This window comes from Salvelinus fontinalis, chromosome 9, assembly GCF_029448725.1.
Source record: "Salvelinus fontinalis isolate EN_2023a chromosome 9, ASM2944872v1, whole genome shotgun sequence".
Taxonomy (NCBI): Eukaryota; Metazoa; Chordata; class Actinopteri; order Salmoniformes; family Salmonidae; genus Salvelinus; species Salvelinus fontinalis.
In genome coordinates this window covers 6,610,816-6,634,330 of record NC_074673.1, presented here as the reverse complement: position 1 = coordinate 6,634,330, position 23,515 = coordinate 6,610,816, and the positions used below count along the sequence as shown (strand labels likewise).

The 23,515-nt window shown below is 45.1% G+C and overlaps 2 protein-coding genes across 17 annotated transcripts in view; both read right to left on the bottom strand.

The window, feature by feature from the left end:
• Nucleotides 1-1,234: 1,234 nt before the first annotated feature.
• LOC129861973 (zinc finger protein aebp2-like) lies at nucleotides 1,235-16,503 on the bottom strand. Of its 3 annotated transcripts, none has more exons than XM_055933222.1 (5): nucleotides 15,780-16,503; nucleotides 9,202-9,418; nucleotides 6,799-6,906; nucleotides 6,276-6,468; nucleotides 1,235-1,860 (listed from the first exon to the last, which is right to left on the bottom strand). In XM_055933222.1, exons 1-5 carry the CDS (start codon nucleotides 16,430-16,432, stop codon nucleotides 1,595-1,597), a joined length of 1,437 nt encoding a protein of 478 aa, XP_055789197.1. In that variant the 5' UTR covers nucleotides 16,433-16,503; the 3' UTR covers nucleotides 1,235-1,594. The 3 variants fall into 3 exon arrangements, with proteins under 3 accessions (XP_055789197.1, XP_055789199.1, XP_055789196.1); XM_055933224.1 differs by having other exon boundaries at nucleotides 1,239-1,842; nucleotides 9,202-9,424; XM_055933221.1 differs by having other exon boundaries at nucleotides 1,240-1,860; nucleotides 9,202-9,424.
• A 1,063-nt stretch (nucleotides 16,504-17,566) lies between these two features.
• The window catches only part of LOC129861971 (pleckstrin homology domain-containing family A member 5-like), a 260,961-nt gene continuing 255,012 nt past the window's right edge, over nucleotides 17,567-23,515 (bottom strand). For all 14 annotated transcript variants that reach the window (XM_055933206.1, XM_055933212.1, XM_055933207.1 and 11 more), the window contains one exon: nucleotides 17,567-23,485. Coding sequence is in view for 1 of the 14 variants with exons in the window: in XM_055933212.1 (XP_055789187.1) it covers nucleotides 23,457-23,485 (29 nt within the window). In the remaining 13 variants the exon portion in view is untranslated. The remainder of the gene's footprint in view (nucleotides 23,486-23,515) is intronic.

Sequence of the window (23,515 nt, the reverse complement as noted above, 5' to 3'; positions counted from 1 at the left end):
CTACTACTACTGTCAGATGTGATGGACTACTACTACTACTACTGTCAGATGTGATGGACTACTACTACTACTGTCAGATGTGATGGACTACTATTACTACTGTCAGATGTGATGGACTACTATTACTACTGGCAGATGTGATGGACTACTACTGTCAGATGTGATGGACTACTACTACTACTGTCAGATGTGATGGACTACTACTACTACTGTCAGATGTGATGGACTACTACTACTACTACTACTACTACTGTCAGATGTGATGGACTACTACTACTACTACTGTCAGATGTGATGGACTACTACTACTACTGTCAGATGTGATGGACTACTATTACTACTGTCAGATGTGATGGACTACTACTACTACTGTCAGATGTGATGGACTACTACTACTACTGTCAGATGTGATGGACTACTACTACTACTACTACTGTCAGGTGTGATGGACTACTACTACTACTACTGTCAGATGTGATGGACTACTACTACTACTACTGTCAGATGTGATGGACTACTACTACTACTACTACTGTCAGATGTGATGGACTACTATTACTACTGTCAGATGTGATGGACTACTACTACTACTGTCAGATGTGATGGACTACTACTACTACTGTCAGATGTGATGGACTACTACTACTACTACTACTACTACTGTCAGATGTGATGGACTACTACTACTACTACTGTCAGATGTGATGGACTACTACTACTACTACTACTGTCAGATGTGATGGACTACTACTACTACTACTACTACTACTGTCAGATGTGATGGACTACTACTGTCAGATGTGATGGACTACTACTACTACTACTGTCAGATGTGACTGACGACTACTACTACTACTACTGTCAGATGTGATGGACTACTACTACTACTACTACTGTCAGATGTGATGGACTACTACTACTACTACTGTCAGATGTGATGGACTACTACTACCACTACTGTCAGATGTGATGGACTACTACTACCACTACTGTCAGATGTGATGGACTACTACTACTACTACTGTCAGATGTGATGGACTACTACTACTACTGTCAGATGTGATGGACTACTACTACTACTGTCAGATGTGATGGACTACTACTACTACTGTCAGATGTGATGGACTACTACTACTACTGTCAGATGTGATGGACTACTACTACTACTGTCAGATGTGATGGACTACTACTACTACTGTCAGATGTGATGGACTACTACTGTCAGATGTGATGGACTACTACTACTACTACTACTACTGTCAGATGTGATGGACTACTACTACTACTATTACTGTCAGATGTGATGGACTACTACTGTCAGATGTGATGGACTACTACTACTACTGTCAGATGTGATGGAATACTACTACTACTGTCAGATGTGATGGACTACTACTACTACTGTCAGATGTGATGGACTACTACTACTACTGTCAGATGTGATGGACTACTACTACTACTACTACTACTGTCAGATGTGATGTACTTCTACTCACATATTGCTATTGTTTCTCACCTGCAGTGTATGATATACCGTTTTGCATTGCTGAGTCGCTCTCCATTGGACTGAATCCAGGTGGTGAGTCACATATTGCTAACACCTATCCAATCCTCTCAGATCTCCAAGGTACCAAGGGGCTTGATTTGGGATTCCGAGATCCACTCGGCCTTGTGGAGTGTTGTAGCAGGACCAAGTGTTCTTAAGTGGTTTACTAACCGTGCTATGAAACACCACACTGTGTCCGTTGCCGGTGCTCTCCATGTGTGTAGCCAGGTTGAGGCAGATGGCCCGGTGTCTGATGGCATCCATGGTCTGGGCGTCAAAGAAATCATGAGGTCTCGCTGGTGGAAGAGGAGACACTGGGATGAGAGCAGAGAGAGTCTGGGATGAGAGGTGAGGAGGTACAGTGAGACCAACAGTGAGACCAACAGTGAGACAGCAGTGAGACAGCAGTGAGACCAGCAGTGAGACCAGCAGTGAGACCAACAGTGAGACCAGCAGTGAGACCAGCAGTGAGACCAGCAGTGAGACCAGCAGTGAGACCAGCAGTGAGACCAACAGTTAGACCAGCAGTGAGACCAGCAGTGAGACCAACAGTGAGACCAGCAGTGAGACCAGCAGTGAGACCAGCAGTGAGACCAGCAGTGAGACCAACAGTTAGACCAGCAGTGAGACCAGCAGTGAGACCAGCAGTGAGCCCAGCAGTGAGACAACAGTGAGACCAGCAGTGAGACAACAGTGAGACCAGCAGTGAGACCAGCAGTGAGACCAGCAGTGAGACCAGCAGTGAGACCAGCAGTGAGACCAGCAGTGAGACAACAGTGAGACCAGCAGTGAGACCAGCAGTGAGACAGCAGTGAGACCAGCAGTGAGACCAGCAGTGAGACCAGCAGTGAGACAACAGTGAGACCAGCAGTGAGACCAGCAGTGAGACCAGCAGTGAGACCAGCAGTTAGACCAGCAGTGAGACCAGCAGTGAGACCAGCAGTGAGACAGCAGTGAGACAACAGTGAGACCAGCAGTGAGACCAGCAATGAGACCAGCAGTGAGACAACAGTGAGACCAGCAGTGAGACAGCAGTGAGACCAGCAGTGAGACAGCAGTGAGACCAGCAGTGAGACAGTGAGACAGCAGTGAGACCAGCAGTGAGACAGTGAGACAACAGTGAGACCAGCAGTGAGACCAGCAGTGAGACCAGCAGTGAGACCAGCAGTGAGACAGCAGTGAGACCAGCAGTGAGACCAGCAGTGAGACAGCAGTGAGACCAGCAGTGAGACCAGCAGTGAGACAGTGAGACAGCAGTGAGACCAGCAGTGAGACCAGCAGTGAGACAGTGAGACAGCAGTGAGAGAGTGAGACAGCAGTGAGACAGTGAGACCAGCAGTGAGACCAACAGTGAGACCAGCAGTGAGACAGCAGTGAGACAACAGTGAGACCAGCAGTGAGACCAGACCAACACCACTGTTTCCTGGTGAAGATCATCAGTATGACCACGTAGTGAAATGACAGTTTTTAAAAAGGTTCATTGTTGCTTTAGTACTGCATTAGTACTACATTGAACAGAGCTGGGTAGGCTCCTTTCTAACTGTAACCGTGTACATTAGCTATGAGCAGAACATATTATTCAACAGAACAGGGTTAGAGTTGAAAGAATGTGTTGCCTGGCTGGCTGAAAAACAATCAAGGGTATTTTCCATGTCAAAATACAGTATATTTAGAAAAGAGCTGTCTGTCCTGCTCTCACACTTCTCCTGACAAAGAGCCAGACATCATCCTGACCTCCTACCGAGTGCTGGCACAAGTGAGAAGTAATATTTTGAGGGTTGGAACCAACATTATTTTCCAATCTTTCCATTCTGAACAGAACCCCTATTTCTTTTAATTCCGTTCCAGTGTTACGACATAATACAGTTCTGAACCCCAAAAAGTTAATGGTTCATATAGTTCCTTTTCATTCATGTTTTAACCCTGGAAATCAACAGTTTTGTACATTGAGTTGATGAATTTACTCCACCGTTTAACGCGGCTAGAGCAGCTTGCTATGGAACAGGTAAGGTAGTTGTTTGCATGTTTGATTGTTCATATAAATGCAGGCGCGAGACGCGACTGAAAATTCACAGGTGGGTAGAGAGAGTGGTGGATATGGAGGGAGCTTGGCTTGAAACGCTGAACATCAATACATGACACGAGTTGGAATGTGTTTAGGCTCTTACTAGCATCATAACTTCACTGAATTACAGAATTATATACTAGATATTAAGAATGTATATATTTTTTGTTTTGAAAGACTTGAAAATAACATTTCTGTTCCGGAACACTAGAGATCACTTTCGTTCCCGGTTCTGGTTCTGTTCCTAAAAGAATGTCAACCTTCTCCGGGTTTTCAGTTCTGTTCCCTGTGTGTGTGTGTGTGTGTGTGTGTGTGTGTGTGTGTGTGTGTGTGTGTGTGTGTGTGTGTGTGTGTGTGTGTGTGTTCAGCGCCAGCAAGGCCGTGAGGGAGCTACCTGAACGTGTATGCTAGGTGAGGTGAAAAACCCCAGGGTGACAGTTTGCAGTTGTGAAACGGTGACCACTTCACATGCCCCAAGGAACTTCTATTTTATCTAACTTTTCTTTAACTAGGCATGACAGTAACAAACACATTTTTATTTTACAATGACAGCCTACCCTGGCCAAACCCTCCCCTAACCCGGACGACGCTGGGCCAATTGTGCACCGCCCTACGGGACTCCCGATCAAGGCCGGTTGTGATACAGCCCGGGATCGAACCAGGGTCTGTAGTGACTCCTCTAGCACTGAGATGCAGTGACTTAGACTGCTGCGTCACTCGGGAGCCTTAAAACTAACTGGGTTTCTCTGAGTGTGTGGTCCAATTCTAATCTATCTTTACAGATGACCAAAGGCGTTGAGGTTAAAACATTGTGTAGAGTGTGTGACTGCAACTGGATTCTGGACTTCCTGACGGGCCGCCCCCAGGTGGTGAGGGTAGGCAACAACACATCTGCCACACTTACCATCAACACAGGGAGGCCCCCAGGGGTGTGTGCTTAGTCCCCTCCTATACTCCATGTTCACAAAATGGCCGCCTACGACTCCAACACTATTATCAAGTTTGCTGACGACAGGAGGGTGGTAGGCCTGATCACCAACAACAATGAGGCAGTGTGGTGCCAGGACAACAACCTCCCCCTCAATGTGAGCAAGACTAAGGAGCTGATCGTGGACTACAGGAAAAGGCAGGCTTAACAGGCCCCCATTCTCATCGACAGGGCTGTAGTGGAGCGGGTTGAGAGCTTCAAGTTCCTTGGTGTCCACATCAACAACAAACTAGAATGGTCCAAACACACCAAGACAGTCGTGAAGAGGGCACGACAAAGCCTATTCCCCCTCAGGAGACTGAAAAGATTTGGCATGGGTCCCCAGATCCTCAAGAAGTTCTACTGTTCTCTCTGCTACCACACAGCAAGCGGTACCGGAGCGCCAAGCCTAGGTCCAAAAGGCTTCTTAACAGCTTCTACCCCCAAGCCATAAGACTGCTAAACAATTAATCAAATGGCCACCCGGACTATTTACATTGACCCCCCCCCCCCCCCACCACCACTTTGTTTTTACACTGCTGCTACTCGCTGTTTATTATCTATGCATAGTCACTTTACCCCAACATACATGTACAAATTACCTCAACTAACCAGTACCCCCGCACATTGACTCGGTACCGGTACCCCCTGTATATAGCCTCATTATTGCTAAGGCACATGACAGCCCACTTGGAGTTTGCCAAAAGGCACCTAAAGACTCTCAGACCATGAGAAACAAGATTCTTTGGTCGGATGAAACCAATATTGAACTCTTTTGCCTGAAGGCCAAGCGTCACTTCTGGAGGAAGCCTGGCACCATCCCTACGGTGAAGCATGGTGGTGGCAGCATCATGCTGTGGGGATGTTTTTCAGTGGCAGGGACTGGGAGACTAGCCAGGATCGAAGGAAAGATGAACGGAGCAAAGTACTAAGAGATCCTTAATGAAAACTTGCTCCAGAGCGCTCAGGTCCTCAGACTGGGGTGAAGGTTCACCTTCCAACAAGACAATGACACTAAGCACACAGCCAAGACAACGCAGGAGTGGCTTTGGGACAAGTCTCTGAATGTCCTTGAGTGGCCCAGCCAGAACCCGGACTTGAACCCGACCAAACTTTTGACTGATACTGTATATAGAGGCATACTAAGACAAGAAAAAACGTGACATTGTGTAAATGTTAACACATTCGTGCAGGAAATTAAGAAGTTGATTAAAATGCTGGAAGTGAATACTGGGATTAAACAATTAACTATGCAAATGAGCAAAATATTTTGTGCATAAAGGAAATAAATGCTCATTATAGAAGCCTGTTTTTAATAAGCTGTTGCCTGTTGTGTTCAGTGATTTAAGAAAACAAACACCCAGGCTGTTAATTTGACATTTTACTGTAGCTACTTTAATTCCCTCGTACCCCTGCACATCGACTCGGTACTTCCTGTAAATAGCCATGTTATTTTTTACTTGTTATTGTTATTCACTGTGTATTTATTCCTTGTTTCACTGTTTCTATTTATCATCTTTATCTCTGCATTGTTGAACAAATACCTGTTAGTCAGCATTTCACTGTTAGTCTACACCTGTTGTTTACAAACAAAACACACACACACACACACACACACACACACCACACACACCACACACACCACACACACCACACACACACACACACACACACACAGCACTGTAGTAGATACGTACGTAGCGAGCGCCTGCGTTTGTTCATCTGCGTTCGTTTCTTCCTCTTAGTAAGCCCAGCTTTAGAGGGAGACTCTTCCTTGAGTCTCGACTGACCGGACAGCTTAGAGGAGCTCTGCTGACTGAAGTGGGTGGGCACATGGCGCGCTAGCCCCCCCTGAGATGCAAAGCTGGCATTGCAGCCCCCCACCACACACTAAGAGAGAGAGAGAGAGAGACAGACAGACAGACAGATATAGAGAGACAGAGAGATAGAGAGACACAGACAGACAGACAGACAGACAGACAGACAGACAGAGATATAGAGAGAGACAGAGAGACAGAGAGAGACAGATAGAGAGATATAGAGAGAGACAGAGATATAGAAAGAGACAGAGAGACACAGACAGACAGAGAGACAGAGAGACAGACAGACAGAGAGACAGAGAGAGAGAGAGAAAAGCAGGTCACCATTCAGAAAACCACCTGAGACCTGCTAACAACACTAGAGTTGTGGGTTCAATTACCGCAGGGACTCCATACACACCTTGAATGGTTTGTCTCCGCTGTGTGTCAGCATGTGTCTCTGGAGCCAGCTTGGACTGGTGGACGGAGTGTTGTACACCTTACAGCCCTTCCACAGACACACATACACCTGGTGGGGGGGGGGGGGGGGGCAGAGTTGGAGAAGGGGGGAGAGAGAGTTGGAGAAGGGGGGAGAGAGAGTTGGAGAAGGGGGGAGAGAGAGTTGGAGAAGGGGGGAGAGAGAGTTGGAGATGAGGGGAGAGAGAGAGTTAGAGATGAGGGGAGAGAGAGAGTAGAGACGGGGGAGAGAGAGTTAGAGATGAGGGGAGAGAGAGTTAGAGATGAGGGGAGAGAGAGTTAGAGATGAGGGGAGAGAGAGTTAGAGATGAGGGGAGAGAGAGTTAGAGATGAGGGGAGAGAGAGTTAGAGATGAGGGGAGAGAGAGTTAGAGATGAGGGGAGAGAGAGTTAGAGATGAGGGGAGAGAAAGTTAGAGATGAGGGGAGAGAAAGTTAGAGATGAGGGGAGAGAAAGTTAGAGATGAGGGGAGAGAGTTAGAGATGAGGGGAGAGAGAGTTGGAGATGAGGGGAGAGAGAGTTGGAGATGGGGGGAGAGATAGTTAGAGATGAGGGGAGAGAGAGTTAGAGATGAGGGGAGAGAGAGTTAGAGATGAGGGGAGAGAGAGTTAGAGATGAGGGGAGAGAGAGTTAGAGATGAGGGGAGAGAGAGTTAGAAATGAGGGGAGAGAGAGTTAGAGATGGGGGGAGAGAGAGTTAGAGATGAGGGGAGAGAAAGTTAGAGATGGGGGAGAGAGAGTTAGAGATGGGGGGAGAGAGTTAGAGATGGGGGGAGAGAGAGTTAGAGATGAGGGGAGAGAAAGTTAGAGATGGGGGAGAGAGAGTTAGCGATGAGGGGAGAGAGAGTTAGAGATGAGGGGAGAGAGAGTTAGAGATGAGGGGAGAGAGAGTTAGAGATGAGGGGAGAGAGAGTTAGAGATGAGGGGAGAGAGAGAGTTAGAGATGGGGGAGAGAGAGTTAGAGAAGAGGGGAGAGAAAGTTAGAGATGGGGGGAGAGAGAGTTAGAGATGGGGGAGAGAGAGTAAGAGATGAGGGGAGAGAGAGTAAGAGATGAGGGGAGAGAGAGTTAGAGATGGGGGAGAGAGAGTAAGATATGAGGGGAGAGAGAGTTAGAGATGGGGGGAGAGAGAGTTAGAGATGAGGGGAGAGAGAGTTAGAGATGAGGGGAGAGAGAGTTAGAGATGAGGGGAGAGAGAGTTAGAGATGAGGGGAGAGAGAGTTAGAGATGAGGGGAGAGAGAGTTAGAGATGGGGGGAGAGAGAGTTAAAATTGAGGGGAGAGAGAGTTAGAGATGAGTGGAGAGAGAGTTAGAGATGAGGGGAGAGAGAGTTAGAGATGGGGGGAGAGAGAGTTAGAGATGAGGGGAGAGAAAGTTAGAGATGGGGGAGAGAGAGTTAGAGATGGGGGGAGAGAGTTAGAGATGGGGGAGAGAGTTAGAGATGGGGGGAGAGAGAGTTAGAGATGAGGGGAGAGAAAGTTAGAGATGGGGGGAGAGAGAGTTAGAGATGAGGGGAGAGAAAGTTAGAGATGGGGGGAGAGAGAGTTAGCGATGAGGGGAGAGAGAGTTAGAGATGGGGGAGAGAGAGTTAGAGATGGGGGAGAGAGAGTTAGAGATGAGGGGAGAGAGAGTTAGAGATGAGGGGAGAGAGAGTTAGAGATGGGGGAGAGAGAGAGTTAGAGATGAGGGGAGAGAAAGTTAGAGATGAGGGGAGAGAAAGTTAGAGATGAGGGGAGAGAAAGTTAGAGATGGGGAGAGAGAGTTAGAGATGGGGGAGAGAGAGTTAGAGATGAGGGGAGAGAAAGAGATGGGGGAGAGAGAGTTAGAGATGGGGGGAGAGAAAGTTGGAGATGAGGGGAGAGAAAGTTGGAGATGAGGGGAGAGAAAGTTAGAGATGGGGGGAGAGAAAGTTAGAGATGAGGAGAGTTAGAGATGGGGGGAGAGAGAGAGTTAGAGATGGAGGGGGAGAGAAAGTTGGAGATGAGGGGAGAGAAAGTTGGAGATGGGGATGTGGAGAGAGTTTATTTTTCCCTCCCCTACCACCCCTCCCCTACTTTGAGTAAACTAATGGACAACAACCCCCATCTATCTCCGAAAACCATCCAGTTTTGATTTACAGCGGCAAGAACAAGTATATGTGAACCCTTTGGAAATACCTGGATTTCTGCATAAATTGGTCATCAAATTTGATCTGATATAGAGAAGCCTGGGTCATGTTCATCGGGGCCAAAAGTAGCGAACCAGTTTAAATCGATGGTCCAGCTAGTGCCTTCCTGTTTTACTCAGTTTCAAAAGGTTTTCTCCCAAATGAACACAACCCTATTTTGTCCTGGTTCCTGACACTACGCACCCCTCCTCTCTGTCCGTCGACATGCAGGCCCCTGATGTGTTCAGCCAGGTCAGGGCTGCAGGGGAAGCAGAGGCCACATTGGTCCCAGCAGCAGCTGTTCCCCACTGCCTGGCTCTTGGTACTGGAGTGGCACTGGGCGGCACTGCCCTGCCCGTTCATCATGGCAGGGGTGGAACGTCCGCTGGAAACCGTGCTCTCCATGTCCATCAGGGTACTGCTGATACTGAGACAAAGACAGAGACACAGAGAGAGACAGACACAGAGATAGACACAGACACAGAGAGAGACAGAGGGAGAAACAGAGAGAGACAGAGAGACAGAGAGAAACAAACACAGAGACACAGACACAGAGAGACAGAGAGAGAGACACAGAGAGACACATAGAGAAACAAACCCAGAGACACAGAGAGAGACAGAGAGACACAGAGAGAGACACAGAGAGACACAGAGAGAGACAGAGAGAGACACAGATAGAGAGACACAGAGAGAGAGACACAGAGAGAGAGATGCACACAGTCATCATTCTGAAGTAAAGCGACTAGGGAAATACACCATAGCATCAGCACATCTCAATGTGAGTCTATCAGACAACCATCTAGTGAACAAGAGGGAGACGTCTTTATTCTGACACGCTAAACATGTCAGACGATGAGGAACAGGTGCAGCTGTGAATATAGTCTGCATTTACACAGGCAGCCCCATTCTGATATTTTATCCACTAATGGGTCTTTTGACCAATCACATAAGATCTTTTCACATCAGATATTTTTCAGAGCTGATTTGATTGGTCAAAAGAAGTGGGCTGCCTGTCTAAAGCAACCAATGTAAAGTCTGGAAGCCCGATTCTACTTGGACAGACTTCCTGTGTGTGTCACCTGCCGTTACTGCTGCTAATTGGCTCCTCGTACCATTTCAGGGGGTTTTAAGACACACATTCTGACACATGATTCAAATGCAACTGTCAAGTCAAACATACTTCCAGCCTGAGTGAATGAGAGGCACAGTTGATATTTACAAGATGAAAGTGCACATTTGTTTCAATCAAAAGTCAAAAACTACATGCTAAATGAGGTATGCATTACCGGTTTATAAAGACCTGCAGATACACTGAGTGTAAAAAACATTAGGGACACCTTCCAAATATTGAGTTGCACCGCCCTTTGGCCCTCAGAACAGCCTCAAGTCGTCGGGGTCATGGACTCTACAAGGTGTCTAAAGCATCTGGATATTTAATGGAAACTTTCTTCTTGGAAGCACTTCAGATGTACAGTCAGGACTATAGCTCAGAAATATTTAAAGCACCAATTCTTTAAATAAATCACTGTCTAATAAATCAATTATTTAATTTAAATCACAGTCATCATTTACATCCCTGAGCCTCCACTGGCCTTGTCTCCATCGCTTCCCACAGTTGTGTCAAGTTGGCTGGTTGTAGATCTCTACTCCGAATAGCTTGTTCCCTCTCATCCCACAGATCTGGTGACTGGGCAGGCCACTGCAATAAGCTGAAGTCACTATCATGTTTTGTGGAAGCATTTCTGGACAATCCTAGCCTTGTGCCCTGGGGCTTTATCTGTCTGAAAAACAAATCCACTGTCATGAAGGGATGTACCTGATTGGCAATGATGTTCAGACTTCCTGTGGCATTTAAACGTTGCTCCACTTTTATCAGTGCCCTCAATGTCGTGAAAACACACCCCCACCACCCTGCAATGTTGACACGCGGCCATACCCTAGTCCTCCAATCAGCAGGAACCAGGACTCATCAGACCAGACAATGGTTTTCCATTTCTCCAGTGTTTTGTTCCTTAACTGCAACCACAGTTTGTTGTTTTATCTGAAACAAGTGGAAGTGTGTAAGGTCTTCGGCTGCCGTACCCCATTCGTGTCAAGGTACGGCGTCTACTAGAGGTCGACCGATTAGGATTTTTCAACGCCGATACCAATTATTGGAGGACCAAAAAAAAGCCGATACGGATTAAAATCGGCAGATTTTTATATATATATATTTGTAATAATGACAATTACAACAATATTGAATGAACAATGAACACTTTTATTTTAACTTAATATAATACATTAAAAAAATCGATTTAGTCTCATAAATAATGAAACATGTTCTATTTGGTTTAAATAATGCAAAAACAAAGTGTTGGAGAAGAAAGTAAAAGTGCAATATGTGCCATGTAAGAAAGCTAACGTTTAAGTTCCTTGCTCAGAACATGAGAACATATGAAAGCTGGTGGTTCCTTTTAAGATGAGTCTTCAATATTCCCAGGTAAGAAGTTTTAGGTTGTAGTTATTATAGGACTATTTCTCTCTATACCATTTGTATTTCATTTACCTTTGACTATTGGATGTTCTAATAGGTACTTTAGTATTGCCAGTCTAATCTCGGGAGTTGATAGGCTTGAAGTCATAAACAGCTCACTGCTTGAAGCACAGCAAAGAGCTGCTGGCAAATGCAGGAAAGTGCTGTTTGAATGAATGCTTACGAGCCTGCTGCTGCCTACCACCGCTCAGTCAGACTGCTCTATCACATATCAAATCATAGACTTAATTATAATATAATAACACACAGAAATACGAGCCTTAGGTCATTAATATGGTCGAATCCGGAAACTATCATCTCAAAAACAAAATGTTTATTATTTCAGTGAAATACGGAACCGTTCTGTATTTTATCTAACGGGTGGCATCCATCAGTCTAAATATTCCTGTTATATTGCACAACCTTCAATGTTATGTCATAATTATGTAAAATTCTGGCAAAATAATTATGGTCTTTGTTAGGAAGAAACACAGAGCCAGGCGGCCCAAACTGTTGCATATACCGACTCTGCTTGCACAGAACGCAAGAGAAGTGACACAATTTCCCTAGTTAATATTGCCTGCTAACATGCACTTATTGTAACTAAAAATATATACTTCTGTGTATTGATTTTAAGAAAGGCATTGATGTTTATGGTTAGGTACATTCGTGCAACAAATGTGATTTGTTTTTTGCGAATGCGCTTTTGTTAAATCATCACCCGTTTGGCGAAGTTGAAGTAGACTGTGATTCGATGATAAATTAACAGGCACCGCATTGATTATATGCAACGCAGGACAAGCTAGTTAAACTAGTAATATTAATCATGTGTAGTTAACTAGTGATTATGTGAAGATTGATTGTGTTTTTTATAAGATAAGTTGAATGTTAGCTAGCAACTCACCTTGGTTCCTTTTGATGCTGCACTCGTGTAACAGGTGGTCAGCCTGCCACGCAGTTTCCTCGTGGATCGCAATGTAATCGGCATCCAAAACGGCAGATTACCGATTGTTATGAAAACTTGAAATCGGCCCTAATTAATCGGTCGACCTCTAGTGTCTACGGTGTCAAGGTGCGGTGTCAAGGTGCGGTGTCAAGGTGCGGTGTCAAGGTACGGTGTCAAGGTACGGCGAGTTGTACATTCTTTTATGGGTCTTTGGGCACCAACTTTTCTCCTCTTTTGCACTCCAGTATCTCTACTTGAACATCACCATCTGCTCATCTATCACTCCAGTATCTCTACTTGAACATCACCATCTGCTCATCTGTCACTCCAGTATCTCTACTTGCACATCACCATCTGCTCATCTATCACTCCAGTATCTCTACTTGCACATCACCATCTGCTCATCTATCACTCCAGTATCTCTACTTGAACATCACCATCTGCTCATCTGTCACTCCAGTATCTCTACTTGAACATCACCATCTGCTCATCTGTCACTCCAGTATCTCTACTTGCACATCACCATCTGCTCATCTATCACTCCAGTATCTCTACTTGCACATCACCATCTGCTCATCTATCACTCCCGTGGTAATTTGCTAAATTGTAATTACTTCGCTACTATGGCCTATTTATTGCCTTACCTCCTCACGCCATTTGCACACTATTTTTCTACTGTATTACTGATTGTACGTTTGTTTATTTCACGTATAACTCTGTGTTGTTGTTTGTGTCGCACTGCTTTTCTTTATCTTGGCCAGGTCGCAGTTGTAAATGAGAACTTGTTCTCCACTAGCCTACCTGGTTAAATAAAGGTGAAATAAAAAATCAAATGTATTAAACAATGTTGTACTGGACTGTCAGTTGACTAAATGTAGCCCGTCTGTTGCTCTGCACAATTCATGTCAGTCTCCTTTGTCCTCTTTCATCAATGACCAGTTTTCAACCACTGGTCCTTTGGATGGTGCACCATTCTTGATAAACAAACATGGGAAACTGTTGACATTGACAAACCCAGCAGTGTTGCAGTTTTTGACACACTCAAACTGGTGCGTCTGGCACCTATTACCATACTCCGCTCAGTCTGGCACCTATTACCATACTCCGTTCAGTCTGGCACCTATTACCATACTCCGTTCAGTCTGGCACCTACTACCATACTCCGTTCAGTCTGGCACCTATTACCATACTCCGTTCAGTCTGGCACCTACTACCATACTCCGTTCAGTCTGGCACCTAATACCATACTCTGTTCAGTCTGGCACCTATTACCATACTCCGTTCAGTCTGGCACCTACTACCATACTCCGTTCAGTCTGGCACATATTACCATACTCTGTTCAGTCTGGCACCATACTCCGTTCAGTCTAACACCATACTCCGTTCAGTCTAACACCATACTCCGTTCAGTCTGGCACCTATTACCATACTCCGTTCAGTCTGGCATCTACTACCATACTCCGTTCAGTCTGGCACCTACTACCATACTCCGTTCAGTCTGGCACCTATTACCATACTCCGTTCAGTCTGGCACCTATTACCATACTCCGTTCAGTCTGGCACCTACTACCATACTCCGTTCAGTCTGGCACCTACTACCATACTCCGCTTAGTCTGGCAACTACTACCATACTCCGTTCAGTCTGGCACCTATTACCAAACTCCGTTCAGTCTGGCACCTATTACCAAACTCCGTTCAGTCTGGCACCTATTACCATACTCCGTTCAGTCTGGCACCTACTACCATACTCCGCTCAGTCTGGCACCTACTACCATACTCCGTTCAGTCTGGCACCTACTACCATACTCCGTTCAGTCTGGCACCTATTACCATACTCCGTTCAGTCTGGCACCTATTACCAAACTCCGTTCAGTCTGGCACCTATTACCAAACTCCGTTCAGTCTGGCACCTATTACCAAACTCCGTTCAGTCTGGCACCTATTACCATACTCCGTTCAGTCTGGCACCTACTACCATACTCCGTTCAGTCTGGCACCTACTACCATACTCCGTTCAGTCTGGCACCTATTACCATACTCCGTTCAGTCTGGCACCTACTACCATACTCCGTTCAGTCTGGCACCTACTACCATACTCCGTTCAGTCTGGCACCTATTACCATACTCCGTTCAGTCTGGCACCTTCTACCATACTCCGTTCAGTCTGGCACCTATTACCATACTCTGTTCAGTCTGGCACCTATTACCATATTACCATGGTGCACCATTCTTGATAAACAAACATGGGAAACTGTTGACATTGACAAACCCAGCAGTGTTGCAGTTTTTGACACACTCAAACTGGTGCGTCTGGCACCTATTACCATACTCCGCTCAGTCTGGCACCTATTACCATACTCCGTTCAGTCTGGCACCTATTACCATACTCCGTTCAGTCTGGCACCTACTACCATACTCCGTTCAGTCTGGCACCTATTACCATACTCCGTTCAGTCTGGCACCTACTACCATACTCCGTTCAGTACTACCATACACCCATTACCATACTCCGTTCAGTCTGGCACCTACTACCATACTCCGTTCAGTCTGGCACCTACTACCATACTCTGTTCAGTCTGGCACCTATTACCATACTCCGTTCAGTCTGGCACCTTCTACCATACTCCGTTCAGTCTGGCACCTATTACCATACTCTGTTCAGTCTGGCACCTATTACCATACTCCGGTCAGTCTGGCACCTATTACCATACTCCGTTCAGTCTGGCACCTATTACCATACTCCGTTCAGTCTGGCACCATACTCCGTTCAGTCTGGCACCTACTACCATACTCCGCTCAGTCTGGCACCTACTACCATACTCCGTTCAGTCTGGCACCTACTACCATACTCCGTTCAAAGGTACTTAAATATTTTCTCTTGTCCGTTCACCCTCTGAATGTAACACATATACAATCCACGTCTCAACTGTCTCAAGGCTTAACAATCCTTATTTAACATGTCTCAGTAAGGGATAAAAGCTTTCCCCTGACTTCACCTGGTCAGTCTATGTCGTGGAAAGAGCAGGTGTTACTAATGTTTTGTAGCCTACACTCCGAATATGCTTCACAAATCATTATCAAATCCCTTCAGGATATGATTGTGGCGCAGCAGCGGGAAGGCGGGCATCACATCTGCATGGCAACAACGGAGCTGATGAAAGCACCAGCAACTAAGTATTGGGAAAATTGTAGCCTCAACTGCAGACACTGTGTCAGTATTCCTGTGAACGTATTTGTTTGTGAGCCTGGGGGAAATGAAACAAATTAACACCGTGTTCCAAACATTTATCTTGAAATTGTATAGTTTACCAAGTACCAACCTGTCCTCTGAATCCATCCGGCTGAGCGGCTCTCCGTCCGAGGATGACATCTCTACGCTGGCCCTCCGCTTGTCTTCCACCGCAAGCTCCTCGCGGTCCCCACCTCGGGTGCTTGTTTTCTCCTCTCCGGGCACCGGAGCATCGTCACGGACTTTGCTTTTTAACACACAGTCACTGACTGTAACAGGCGACTGGCTCTGCTCTCGTTGTTCTTCTGGTTTACTTTCTATTTCCTTCACCGTATCTTTAACTGTCTCGCTAGTCTCACCACCGCCCACTAGGCTACTCTGTTTCGTAGAGTCCGAGCAATTCTCATCTGTTTTAACAAGTTTGCATCCCACCGTCTTTTCTTCATCATCATCATCATCATCCGCGACCCCTGTTGCTGCTGCGACTGTTGTCGCCGCTGTCACCACCACCACCGCTTCCGCAGCCTCATCTGCCTCTGCAGCAGGTTTCACGTCCCCTTCTTCTCCGTCTTGCCCGCATTCCGCTACCCTTACTTCCATGTTCAGCAGTGCGTCTACGCTGCTAACACCCGGTTCATCTGTATCGGTGTCCGGTTGCTTTTCCTCCTTGGTCTTTTCTGTAAGCGTTTCACTGTTTTCCTCGCTCAATGCGGGAGCTTGCAATTCAGAAGAAGCGGTAGCCATTTTTACTGAACACCAATAGATATTTTCACTACGTGTGTCCTGCGCGGCGTCATGTCCCACAACTGGAGCGGTGTACACATTGGACAGAAGCGTTGCGGGGCGGGGAATATAGTAACAACCTATTTTCACTCACTGAAGCGTTCCACGTGTTGGAGAAATCACGGGTTTGCAAACCACTATATCTTTTTGTTCACCTTTATTTAACTAGGCAAATCAGTTTAAGAACAAATTCTTATTTACAATGACAACCTACACCGGCCAAACCCGGACAACGCTGGGCCAACTGTGCGCCGCTCTATGGGACTCCCGATCACAGCCGGTTGTGATACAGCCCGAGATCGTAACCCGGGTCTATAGGTGACACCTCTAGCACCGCGATGCAGTTCATTAGACCGCTGCGCCACTCAGAATCCTAAAATAATCTCGTTTAAATCAAATCTAAACTGGATTAGAGCCAATGGGGTGATCCCCGATGAACCCACACGGCCTATTGAAAAATGTATGTCTGATGGGAACTGTTACAATTGCAAATGGTTACAATGCAGCCGGCCAGTACAGATCCGTGTTTTACTCTGTGACCACATGGCAGTGCTACTGCTTTAGTTATGAACAGGGATTTCCTTTGGATCTCTGGCGTTATCATTCTACAGATATCGACTACACAATAACCGACATTTGTCTCACGGAAATGTATTCATTTTGCGATTACATTTGCGACCTATAATAATCTCATATCATGAAAATCCCAGAACCTAGTACCCGTTCACAAATATATAATCTTACCCAGATCATCAGAGTTGGTGAGAGATTCATTCAGATGTATGTGGAACATTCTCGATCACCAGTGTGCTGGAATTATTTTCTTTTTATGAATACTGTCGTTTTATTTCTTTCTCAATAAACCTGGAAACACACAATAGGTGTGCAAACTGAATATAACTCCATGAAAAGCACTTAGGCAGGATATATTCAACCCACAACTTTATTAACAGCAACAATTAGGAGCCAATATAAAGTCTTTTGGGATGAGGAAATACTATGCTCATTGTCAATAAAACCATATTTGCTAGTTTCTAATATGGAGTAGCATCTAGCCAGTCCACTCTTTACAATCACCACACCCACACATCAATGTGTAAGAACAATGACATTTATTTAACAGCATATAAAACAAATGGGATATAAATATTGTAATATCATCAACTCTAAATATAATGTAGTAGTAGCCTGTTATGGATGTATTATCCTACACAGTCCAACCCTCTTCTCTCTGTACTGCGTACTACAGTACTGTGGTACAGTATATACACAAGTGCTGAGCGATTAACCAAAATGTACGTTTTTTTTTTTTTTTTAAATATATATTTTTTTACTAATTGACTGACGTCGGTTCAATTATTTGAATTCCATTTTTAAATCTTCATTCTCCCCCCCCCCCCCCTGTGAGCTCTATGCAGTTTCTCTAGAGATAAATCAGTTAATGTCCGACCTGTGCGATGTACTGTAGTAGGGAGTTGTAGTTTCCAACAGGCCAATATTCTATAGTTTAGTGCAGAAAACGTGGTAATTAACTACAATGACCATAATCCATTGCGCGCCCGCCTACTTGTCCAGTCTGTGTGGAGCAGACACAGAGAGGGATTAGAAAACAGTTGCTTTGCGACGTATCTTTACCTGAAAATAAATAATCTAAGTGATTGATAGTCGTTTATTCAGTAGTCATAAAAGCAGGGGTGAAAGTAAGGGTACGACGTCCCAGCAAAACAAATAGTGTGGGTATGCAGTACCGGGTAAAACATGAGCCTATCACGATAATTAAAACGCTATCACACCACTATTTATCATTACATCAGAGGCATGAAAAAATGTGTAAATGAGACTTGAAAACGGGTAGTATAACTTACACTCCAAAATGCAATGCGGTTTGACAAGAACACAGGAATTTTGCCAAGGCAGAGATGCGTGGCCGACACAGAGAAGCGAGCGGACAGCAGTGGCCGCATAAATTCTTGGCCTAATTACAGTCGGCAAATGTCATTAGACTTTTTGGTGTTTTGTGTAACAGAAGTCTCTTTCCATTCACCTGTTTGGGGGGGGGGGGGGGTGGAAATATGTTGCGAGTGGATGAACTTACACAAGTAGCCTAGTAATGTAGTCCTTTGAAGTGACTGTTAGACAAATCCAATTTTTAAAAAACTATCATGACTGGTTGTGTTTATGCCACAGTAAAAAGGTAATACATTTTAAAAGTCTTTACGACTAGGCCCACAGAGATGCTATTGTATTAAAAGGGATTCTATATGTAGTTATATGATTAGACCCATAACATGCTTTGGTGCCCACGCAAGAGCATAGGAGGTCCTGAAACAGGAAAACTATTCTACTTTTTATTTTATTTGATTAAGTATGCCTTATTTACTTTTAAGAACTACAAAAATGGTGATGTTGTCAGACAACAGGCAACAGCAGCTCTATAGAGATGACGACTTGGAGTGAAATAATAAAGTCTTCAAATAAAACTAATGTAATAAACACAACAATTTAAATATTTTATTAAAGTAATGTGAATAAATGATGGTTAATAAGTGATGAGCAGTAATGGGCAGTCACTAACATCATGGGACTTTTATTCATTTGTTATATTCTGTGTTGTTACAGGATTCCATCCACATAATAATGCATAGTGCATTTTGATGTCTAAAAAAATTAATCGAAAGTGAAATCCAAAACGGATTTGTCCCCCCATATAATCTAACTGAACCAACCTCAAAAAGCACTAATCGCCCAGCACTAATACACAATGTACCGCGGTACAGTTTATACCAGAGGGTTGGAACCTAAATTATTTTCCAATCGTTCTGAACAGAACCACTATCTTTTCTCGTTCCTTTCCACTGTTCCGACCAGCAAAATAAAGTTCTCAACCGGTTCGAACCCCAAAAAGTTATGTTTTATATCGTTCCTTTTTAAACCTCTGAAATCAAAATGTATTTTTTTTCTCCATTGAGCTCAACATTAAATTACTTCACCAATGGATAGAGGAGCTTGCTATGGAGCAGGCCTGCTACAGAATGTACACTGAACAAAAATATAAACGCAACATGTAAAGTGTTGGTCCCATGTTTCATGAACTGAAATAAAAGATCACAGAAAATGTCCATACTCACAAAAAAACATATTTCTCTCATATTTTGTGCACAAATTGGTTTACATCCCTGTTAGTGAGCATTTATCCGTTGCCAAGATAATCCATTCACCTGACAGGTGTGGCATATCAAGAAGCTGATTAAACAGCATGATCATTACACAGGTGCACCTTGTGCTAGGGAGAAAAAAAAAAAAATCTTTATTCCCAGTCATGTGAAATCCAGATTTAGGTATTTAAATTGACTGATTTCCTTATGTGAACTGTAACTCTGTAAAATCGATAAAATTGTAAAAAAAAAGAAAAAGATTAAGATTATGCTTTGGAGGGAGGGGGAAGGGCAGATAGCCTACACACCGGCAAAGATTTTCAGTTGGCAGGAAGACAGACACTGGAATACGTTTCTGAGTGACAGGTGAGGGCTTTGCATACAGTAGGTGCTTTGTTGCGCTTTTTTTTTGTGGGAATGGAAAAAAAATGCCCTGAACATAAAATGATTTTATTAACCGGTTCCCATGCTTTTAAAATAATGGTTCTGTTCCGGAACAGAATAGATCACTTTCGTTCTCGGTACTCGTTCCCTCGAAAAATGTTGTTCTTTTCCAGTTTTCTGTTCTGTTCCCTGAACCGGTTCCAACCCCCGATAAACACACAATGCGTACCGTACACTATATACACAAAGAACTTAATTTTGGTAATTACAGTTTGTACACTAAAACTATTTTGTGTCCCTAATGACACCATTTCCCCAATATAGTGTACTACTTTTAACCAGGGACCAAAGGGCTATTTAGGGAATAGGGTGCCATGGCCCATAGGGGATGTGGTCAAAAGTAGGGCACTTGATAGGAAGCAGGGTGCCATTTGGGAGACAGCCTTAAACAAAACCATCTGCTTATTGCTCTTTACATGTGCTATCCTATCCCTTTGTCTTTCTGTTCCCAGGACACCTCAAAACCAACTAGTCGTAAAATAGACTTCTAAAAACCAAACCTCGGTCTGAAAACATTTTTAAATATATCTCTTCTCTTCTCAGCAATAGAAAAACTAAAACGAAGCATCTCTTTTTTTTTTTAAGCCAAAACATTCACGTGTCGGCAACAACAGTGCGACAGGGTTTGCGTCCGGAACGTCACCCTGTTCCTCACTACGTAGTGCACTCCTTTTGACCAGAGTTCTATAGGCCCTGATACAAAGTAGTGCACTCCTTTTGACCAGAGTTCTATAGGCCCTGATACAAAGTAGTGCACTCCTTTTGACCAGAGTCCTATAGGCCCTGATACAAAGTAGTGCACTCCTTTTGACCAGAGTCCTGTAGGCCCTGATACAAAGTAGTGCACTCCTTTTGACCAGAGTCCTATAGGCCCTGATACAAAGTAGTGCACTCCTTTTGACCAGAGTCCTATAGGCCCTGATACAAAGTAGTGCACTCCTTTTGACCAGAGTCCTATAGGCCCTGATACAAAGTAGTGCACTCCTTTTGACCAGAGTCCTATAGGCCTTGATACAAAGTAGTGCACTCCTTTTGACCAGAGTCCTATAGGCCCTGATACAAAGTAGTGCACTCCTTTTGACCAGAGTCCTATAGGCCCTGATACAAAGTAGTGCACTACATAGGGAATACGATGACATTCGGGTGCAGAAGGGGAACTGCAGAAGATCCGACGTATAAATATAATTACAACCAACCAGAAAAAAGATTACAAATCTCATCCATCCTCCTCTGCAACAATAAAGTGGCACGTTCTTCAAATCTATAAATCAACTATATTTGTCTCTTGTATATTTAGACATATAAAACAGAAATGGTTTTGTACACTGGATTTGAATTACTAAAATATGCAGTGTTGTGAACTAAAAAATATATTTTTTTCTTCCAAAAACTTAAATGAACTAAAAATAGTTATAAAACCAAGCTGAACAGTGGAACTGTTGAACGGTGAAAACGTTACTGTCATCACTGTGTCTGTGTGTAAAGGTACACGTGCCAGTCTTTTCCCCCCAAGGGAAGGAAGGAGTCACCACAGCAGGATACAGGCCTTATGCTCTGAACACACCCTAACCATCAGACAATATTCAATCACAATCAACTCCAACTACAAACTAGAGAAATAACGGCAATGGAACTAATTATATTCTAAAAGCAACAGTATCGATGCCTTACTATTGTCTCATTGTTGCAAAGATCAAATGTGATTACATGGAGAGTAGGTGAGGGGTGAGAAGGGTGATACCATGGATAGTAGGTGAGGGGGGAGAAGGGTGATACCATGGAGAGTAGGTGAGGGGGGAGAAGGGTGATACCATGGAGAGTAGGTGAGGGGGGAGAAGGGTGATACCATGGATAGTAGGTGAGGGGGGAGAAGGGTGATACCATGGAGAGTAGGTGAGGGGGGAGAAGGGTGATATCATGGATAGTAGGTGAGGGGGGAGAAGGGTGATACCATGGATAGTAGGTGAGGGGGGAGAAGGGTGATACCATGGATAGTAGGTGAGGGGGGAGAAGGGTGATACCACGGATAGTAGGTGAGGGGGGAGAAGGGTGATACCATGGATAGTAGGTGAGGGGGGAGAAGGGTGATACCACGGATAGTAGGTGAGGGGGGAGAAGGGTGATACCACGGATAGTAGGTGAGGGGGGAGAAGGGTGATATCATGGATAGTAGGTGAGGGGTGAGAAGGGTGATACCATGGAGAGTAGGTGAGGGGGGAGAAGGGTGATATCATGGATAGTAGGTGAGGGGGGAGAAGGGTGATACCATGGAGAGTAGGTGAGGGGGGAGAAGGGTGATACCATGGATAGTAGGTGAGGGGGGAGAAGGGTGATACCATGGATAGTAGGTGAGGGGGGAGAAGGGTGATACCATGGATAGTAGGTGAGGGGGGAGAAGGGTGATATCATGGAGAGTAGGTGAGGGGTGAGAAGGGTGATATCATGGATAGTAGGTGAGGGGGGAGAAGGGTGATACCATGGAGAGTAGGTGAGGGGGGAGAAGGGTGATACCATGGAGAGTAGGTGAGGGGGGAGAAGGGTGATACCATGGATAGTAGGTGAGGGGGGAGAAGGGTGATACCATGGATAGTAGGTGAGGGGGGAGAAGGGTGATACCATGGATAGTAGGTGAGGGGGGAGAAGGGTGATATCATGGAGAGTAGGTGAGGGGTGAGAAGGGTGATACCATGGAGAGTAGGTGAGGGGGGAGAAGGGTGATACCATGGATAGTAGGTGAGGGGGGAGAAGGGTGATACCATGGAGAGTAGGTGAGGGGGGAGAAGGGTGATATCATGGATAGTAGGTGAGGGGGGAGAAGGGTGATACCATGGATAGTAGGTGAGGGGGGAGAAGGGTGATACCATGGATAGTAGGTGAGGGGGGAGAAGGGTGATACCATGGATAGTAGGTGAGGGGGGAGAAGGGTGATACCATGGATAGTAGGTGAGGGGGGAGAAGGGTGATACCATGGAGAGTAGGTGAGGGGGGAGAAGGGTGATACCATGGATAGTAGGTGAGGGGGGAGAAGGGTGATACCATGGATAGTAGGTGAGGGGGGAGAAGGGTGATACCATGGATAGTAGGTGAGGGGGGAGAAGGGTGATACCATGGATAGTAGGTGAGGGGGGAGAAGGGTGATACCATGGAGAGTAGGTGAGGGGGGAGAAGGGTGATACCATGGATAGTAGGTGAGGGGGGAGAAGAGGGGAAAGTGGTGGTGATGTTAAAGGGAACATGAATTGACGTCATGGCACAGGAGGATGTGATGTCATACTGTAGTAAGGTATAGATTGAACAGCGTGGTCTAACGGGCCCATCAGTCTGTCAGTCAGTCCAGTTTGTTGGGTTTTGTGCTGGTTGTGTCATGTCCTAGGGTAGAGGTCTTCTCACGTGTAGGTCTTCATTGAGGCCAGGGCTAAAAAGAGAGGGAAAGAAAGAGATTATT